The sequence below is a fragment of the Montipora capricornis genome, chromosome 6, assembly GCF_036669925.1.
Source record: "Montipora capricornis isolate CH-2021 chromosome 6, ASM3666992v2, whole genome shotgun sequence".
Taxonomy (NCBI): Eukaryota; Metazoa; Cnidaria; class Anthozoa; order Scleractinia; family Acroporidae; genus Montipora; species Montipora capricornis.
The window spans coordinates 25,189,007-25,196,506 of NC_090888.1; the positions used below are offsets into that span (position 1 = coordinate 25,189,007).

The 7,500-nt window shown below is 37.4% G+C and overlaps 1 protein-coding gene across 1 annotated transcript in view; it reads left to right on the forward strand.

Moving 5' to 3' along the window:
* The window catches only part of LOC138051827 (phosphatidylinositol 4,5-bisphosphate 3-kinase catalytic subunit beta isoform-like), a 20,679-nt gene that overhangs the window by 3,980 nt on the left and 9,199 nt on the right, over positions 1-7,500 (forward strand). The window contains exons 4-6 of the mRNA XM_068898109.1: positions 2,002-2,226; positions 5,049-5,090; positions 7,308-7,411. Coding sequence (XP_068754210.1) covers positions 2,002-2,226; positions 5,049-5,090; positions 7,308-7,411 — 371 coding nt within the window. The remainder of the gene's footprint in view (positions 1-2,001; positions 2,227-5,048; positions 5,091-7,307; positions 7,412-7,500) is intronic.

Sequence of the window (7,500 nt, forward strand, 5' to 3'; positions counted from 1 at the left end):
CTCCCCTCACTTTTAGGCATGCGCAAAAAACAAATTAGAGCCTAGGTCACTTCAGACAAACGTGAGCAGAAAAAAGGGGGGAAGAAAAGGGCTCTGGAGTCCAGATTTCTTGCTGATTTCTCATCAATTTCGGTTTTCTGTTTTCAGAACAATCATTTATTTGATAATGTTTTAGAGGGGAAGTACGGTCTACAAAAAGTTCCTCTAAATTACAACAACTTTTCCCCAGGAATTCGAAAATAATTGCCTTTTTGTCCATTTCCCTGTTAAATGTGACAAGAGCACTTTGAAGTTGCCTCTTTTGTGACTTAAAGAGCACCATCTTGAATAATTACTGTATGACGTGTTGTGGCCTAGTAGCAATAGTCTACAAACGTGTTTGACCTCACCAAGTCACTTTCTCAATGTTGAGTGACTTTCTGCTCCAAGAAATTCAATTGTTAGATAGTAAACGGTCTTGTGGTTCAATAGGTAGTAGGAAAAGTAGGCCATAAATGTGACAGAAATGTAAGTCACTAATTATTTGTAGATCCTCTGATCAATCAAACTTGGTGGCAAAAATCATCCAGAGCAAATGTAAACAATTACCTTGAACATTTGACATAGAAATATTAGACTAGCATACCTTCTTTTCGTTTTCACTTTCTTACTTCTGTGACAGCCGTCTTTGATGCTTCAGCAAACGTAATTTGTTCACTTTCACACGGGGAAGCCTTTAATTCAGAATAAGCCGTCGAAACCTTCAGATGTTGCTCAATACACATTGCAAGGCTTTTTTCACGGCAACAATTACAGCTATTTGAAGTGTTTTGAACTGCTCAAGTACAGTGTATGCTTTCGAGGGGGATCAAACTTGCCGCATGTCTAGACTTGAAAACACAAATAAAAGTTCTTAGAAACCGAAGCTTCCACAGGAAAATGAAAATTAAAGAAAAGTTGGCCAGCAAAAGTAAAACATGGATGCATGGATTCCTCCAACCTGAAAAACTGACTGCTATATCTGTAGCCATTGACTCCATACTGAAATCTCAGTCAAATAGTCCAAAATACCATTATATTGTAGCGAGAAAATTGAATCAAGCAAGATATAGGTGACTTTCACAGTGACTGTTATCGGCATTTCCAGGCAGTAAACTAAACTTAACTTGAAATGTGGTTAAATTTTGCTAGCTTTATAGAAACTACTAAAACGATTTACTCTTGTTTTGAAGTTGTATCAGGGGTCTCGTAGAAAGCCACAGTAAACAGATTACACTTAATTTCCAGGCATTTATTTAACAGCAATGAGTGCAGGATAGCACTGCAAGCTCTCTTTTCCTTTGTAAAACTCAGAGGTACATGTAAATCTGTTGTGATGGTGGAGCCAATATTAATACAATTTACCCTCTGGATGAAGATTCAAGTCTACAAAATATCGTTCTCCTCGCCTGTGTTTTTCTTGGTTACATCAAGTACATCTAGTCATCCGGAGAAATCCTTGACTATTGCTATGTCATAGCCTTGTTTGCAAACACAAAAACAAAGATGGTGGATTTCAATTTAAAATTGCTTTTTTTTTTTTAAGCGTTATTGTTGGCTATTTAAACACATTAAGCCCAAATGAGTGGTTTAGTATGACAATACAGGTAAAGAAATTTCGAATCAGAGAAACTTTCCCTTTAAAAATTGTTAACCCAAGTTCAGCTGGAGATTTGGCTGTATATGTACACGTAGCTTGGCTGGAGAACTGGAGATTGAGTCAGAAAGCTGGAGACTTGGCCTCTGTACTATAGCTATGTAGGTAATCATGATAATTATACAGTATAGAGTAGAACCTTTGCTAGAAAATCTCAACCTTTAACCTAAACTGCATGCTGAACTAAAATTTGGTGCTTGTTGTACCCCTAATTGTGTCTTAAGGTTGTCCTTGCCTGGCTTGCATATAATTGGTTCCTTCAATAATTAACTATACATTAAGTTTTGTATGTGACCCCAATTTTAAGACTTGCTTTATCTTTTCAGGAGAGCATTCCAGTTGCCTGGGTGAACACTACCCTATTTGACTATCAAGGGAAGCTGCGGCAAGGTCCCTTGAGACTATTTGCATGGCCAGTACCTGAGACTATGGCAGATCAACTTAATCCTGTTGGTACAGTGGTGTCCAACATTGACACTGTCACCTCAGTGTCTCTCGACCTGGAGTTCCAATGCTATTCCCATGCTGTGGTGTATCCTTCATTTGATACGGTAATAACTCGGTTCCTATAGACCTTATTCATAAATGGCGGTCACATTTATAATTCTTTTGTCCACGTGCAAATTAGCCTATCAAGCCTCATTTTAGAGCAAGAATTCTTTTCAATTCACTGTAGGATATTGAGGCTTGGTAGGCTAATTTGCACTTCGACAAAAGAATTATAAATTGACCGCCATTTATGAATAAGGTCTATTAATTAAAAATATTGTTTTTGGGATAGGCCGCTTGTACATGTAATTGCACACAATTTTTGTTAATCATTACTCTAGGAGTAGTGTCCTTCGATCTTCTTAGAAAAATCAAGAAGAGGAATGAGATTGTGCCTGCTGCTTTGACATTTCCCATTGAGTATGCGTTAAAAGTTTAAATGTATTCAGGTGTCTGCACAGTCACACTTGACCAGTAACCACAAAAGGAAACCAAACAGTGAAACAACTCTGGCAGACAAACAACAACCAAGGAGTCGTTTCCTTAGAAACTCAAGGCTGTTCATACTTTTAATTACCATTTCATAATTCTTGCGAACTAGTTTCTGTACTGTAACTGACATACGGAGGAAATACTCATGGGAATTTAGACAGTTAAAAATTGCCACATGCCCTGTTGTAATTTTCAAAAAATATTGATGACATTTGGTGATTTACACCATGCGCAAAAAATTAAAAGAAAACAGGTTTGACAAGTCAAAACTGGATTCACTCATCCATTTCTTTGGATGAGCCACAAATCAAAGAATGTTGAGGCAGCTGGCAGAGTCTCCTTCCTCTTCCCAATTTTTCTAGAAGAGATCAAATGAGACTCTGCTCACAGGGTATACAATAATATATGTTATGGTTTGATTTTTCCTGGTTCAATATTTTTTAAACCAGTTAAATTTTTGATTTTCCAATGTTTCACATTATCGTAATTTGAGTACTGTAAAAACCCACAGATAAGCTGCAATTTCCGTAAACTGACACATTTATGGAAAAGTATGTAAATGAACATTACACAAACCTGCGAGGGAGTACTGGTCATTGCTTTTGTAAGTTTGTTGGCTCTTAAAAGAGCAGTTGTTCATGTAAGAGTAACCTTTAATGTTGCAGTACTTATAGTTGTCGCCCCTTATAGCTTATTGCTATGAGTAAGCTCTTAATACATCACACTGCTTCCAGTGTTCAGTTTTCCATTTTTGCATCCAATCTAATGCCTGGTCACTAAGCTTCGAATGTTCCGTTTGCATTCTTGTTGTAATGCAAAAATCTATGGAAAAACTGTGTTGAATAAATAAATTTCTGTCAGCAAAGACCAGAAAAGATCAATCTTATGTCAAAGTTGGTAGAAACAAAATTATGTTCATTGTGTTAAAAAAATTGTAGGACGGTATGACTTTGAAGTACATGTATTTTCCGTTTCAATGTTAATAGTGAGTTTGCGTTCAATGAACAAGACTTGACTTTGGATTTCTTTTGATTTCTTTCAAAAAATTTTTTCCAGAATTGGAGCTGCTAAATTCAGGGTGTGGCTTATCTGGGGTTGCGGCTTATCTGCAAGTTTTTGCGGTATCATTTAGGTATTAAAGACAAAGAAAAATCTAAATAGACTACACAACAGTTGTTTGCTTAGTTACCTGACCTATGAATGAAAGTGAGGCTACAGTTGAGCTTGTTATGGTAGAAACCTCTGAGTCACTACTTCTTACATGGCATCTTACAGGATGTGGCGATGCGGATCTGCATAATTCCCTAAAATCTGCATCCTCCGCATAATTACGATGTTTTCCGCATAAAACTGAAGAAATGCCTGATATTAGTGATAAAGCAGCTGCTTACCACCCTCACAAACACAAAAGCCAAAGAGATTGACTACTTTGAAACGCTTATTTTCCAGAACATTGAAGAAAACATGCCATTTCGTTCGCAAGATAAAAGTTCGTAAGCAGTTTCCACTCATTTTTTGGGAATGAGCCTGGACTCTAGTTAAACCGTTTTCATAACATACCCTAGGCTCGAAATTTTTAAAAAAGATACAAGGTATGAAAATTTAGCTGCAAGTTATAGTAGCAAATTAAATTGCATCATTTGTAACTCTGGTAAAGTAGGGACAATCATTGCGATGATACGTATGTGTAAAAAACCAAATGGTGAATGATCGAGGGAATGGATCGTGGTTCAACCACATCACAATTCTGCTCCATATCTCCAAATTGAAACAAAATTCATGACAAGAAACAAAATATTTTTTTATCGCTTTATTTCTTTTAGCAAAAGTTTGAGCAAAATGCCGATTACTAACCCTTTTATTTTAATGATGAATGCTGGTCGCAAATTGGCGACTCGGCCAGATATCTTAATCGCAAAGGGAAAAAGCGACTGTATTGGTCGCAATTTTGAGTCCTGATTTACCATAAGCATGTAAATACATTGGACGGGCCTAATTATTAGTTCTATAAAATAATGTTTAAATTTCTGCATAATCCAGTGTAACTTCCGCATAATCAACGCATGTTTACGCATAATATGGCCAAAAATTTCCGCATAATCTTTAATTTTTTTCCGCATCCTATCAGAAGCCCTGTTCTTATGTAAATTGCAACTAATTAGCATGAGAACAACATCATTAACCCAGTGATTTTAATGAAACCTTTGACAGGTTTCTTGATTATTTTTGTACCTGTAACAATACAACTTGTATTTCATTTACAGCTGTATTGTGCATTTGTTGTTTTTGTTTCTATGAGAAGTGTTCAACATATACAACTTTTCTGTCCTCACATTAATTTTTTACACTGGTTAGATTGACCTTTAACCCAGTATTTTCTCTTTTAATGTAGGTTGCTGAATTGGCTGCACAAAACATAAATGCCAATATTTTTGTGAGTACATGATTAATTTTGTTTGCAACTTTGTAGCATAAAACTGATTTTATCTGTAAGTAAGATTTTGGGTGTTACGAAGAATACCTAAGACCCCGAGGTCTTAGTTTTCGTTGTACGAACTACAAAAACTAAGACCGGGTCTTAGTTTCATAGTACAAAAACTAAGACCCTCGTTCTACAAAAACTACTGGTCAGGAAAGAAATGCAGGAAAACTTACTGCTAGTCAGAGATTTGGGCGCTGGATGATGTCTCCTCACATGGGTTAGTTTGAACAGACACAATGCCATGATAAGCTTGAATGTTGTGTGACAGAAAAAAAAGTGACATTTATTGGCACAGAAACTAAAGCTAGGGTCTTTCGGATAACGAGAAACTCTGACAGTCTGTTAACCCTTTGGTTATAAAAAGAGTCCATGTCTTGGCTGTAACCACTAAAAATGTGGCTCACACATTTTTTTGTCAGTAATCTTCCAGTTTCAAAACAAGTCCACAATTTAGCCGTAAGTCATGCAAACAATAAACGGATGCCTGTAGATGGTCTGTTGGGGGGTGGGGGTACATCACGCTATCCTGGTACTTTGATGAATACTTATAAGAAACATTTTCACGCATGAATTTGTGCGGTCTGGAATCCTTATGTGATATAAAGCGAGATTGCTGTCATAATTTTGTTAGGGAACGGGACTTTGGGTGTGATTCCCAATGAGTTTGCCAAGCAGAAAGGTCTCTGATGTGTCCCTTGGTCGGGATGGAACGAACTTCGTAAGACTAACCACGAACAATGTATTTTCACAAGTTACTGTCAACTTTATTATCAATTTTCACTCATGAATAATTTGTGCGATCTGGAATCCTTATGTGATATAAGGCGACATTGCTGTCATAATTTTGTTAGGGAACGGGACTTTGGGTGTGATTCCCAATGAGTTTGCCACGCAGAAAGGTCTCTGATGAGTCCCTTGGTCGGGATGAAATGAGCTTCGAGTAACCTCGAACAATGTATTTTCACAAGTTACTATCAACTTTATTGAAACATTGAAATCAGTGTAATACAGAAACAAAACATGCCATAATAGAAACTACATGTATGACTAATTTAATAGTTCCCTTATAAATTAGAAACTTGAAAACCCCTGTTACTCCCTCCACCCCCATAGACAGTACCACTGTTTTTTGTTTGCATGACTTTCGGCGACATAGTGGACTTGTTTTGATACAAAGTACATGTACTTCTTTTATCACATTTTTAGTGGTTGCAACCAAAGGGCTAACAGACCAACTTTACCCTTATTCAAAAGCTCCTATCTTTAGTTTCTGTGCAAATAAGTACCGGTAAGCATCAACGAATGTTGCTGTTTTTGTTTTTCTGTCACACAACATTCAAGCGTTTCATGGCGTTGTGTCTGTTTAAATTAAACCATGTATGGAGATAATTGTACATTGTACATGTATCATAATTTATAATTATGCCAACTCTCCCAGGTTATCCAAGAGTATCTCAGATACAGAACGAATTTCCCAGTCTCCCATATGGGTCACCAAATCTCCCGGATAAAAGTGTCTTTTAATAATATGGCAGAAGATTTTTCTTGCATACAGGAGGAGCTGTTATGCTATACAGTATGCCCCATGGATTCATGAGATTTAGAAATTTTACAATTCAAAGGATGAAAATCATACCTCCTTAACCCTTTCAGCCCTGTGGGGTTCCCCATTGACGAGTAAAATCGTCTGGCGTTAGACAGAGTAAAATCTATAAGTATCATTTGGTACTATCGGGGCTGAAAGGGTTAAACGGGGACATAGTTTTTTCACGCTGTTAGCTTAACCCTTTAAGCCCCGAGGGGTTCCCCATTGACGAGTAAAATCATCTGGCGTTAGACAGAGTAAAATCTATAAGTGCCATTTGGCACTATCGGGGCTGAAAGGGTTAATAGCCCACTCTCTCAGGTGTGTGGTGCAATCCGATACTGGGGGGACCTGGGCAAATTTTTTGATGGGGTGGGATGGGGGGGGGGGGGAGTTAATTTAGGGAGTGTCAAGTTCTAGGAGGATCCATTTTCTGGAAGGGGGGGTGGGTTGATGATACATGTACTGTCTACACTGTAGGAAGGTTGATGCAATTAAAAAATCTCTGGATTTAAAATCTCCAGGACTGTCCCAAGCAAAAAATAATGTTAGCTGAGTGTACCTTGTCTACTTTCTCAATTTAGGGAAATGCTGAACAGTCTCAACTTGAAAAACTCAAGCAAATAGTCAACCGTGAACCTCTTGCTCCAATTTTTGAACAAGAAAAGGATCTTGTGTGGGAGCGAAGGTTTGATTTCAATATCATTTAATTAAATGGTACTAGTTTTAGCCCATTCTGGTAACTCATGCAAATACTGATGAGGCTTAAGTTGTGTG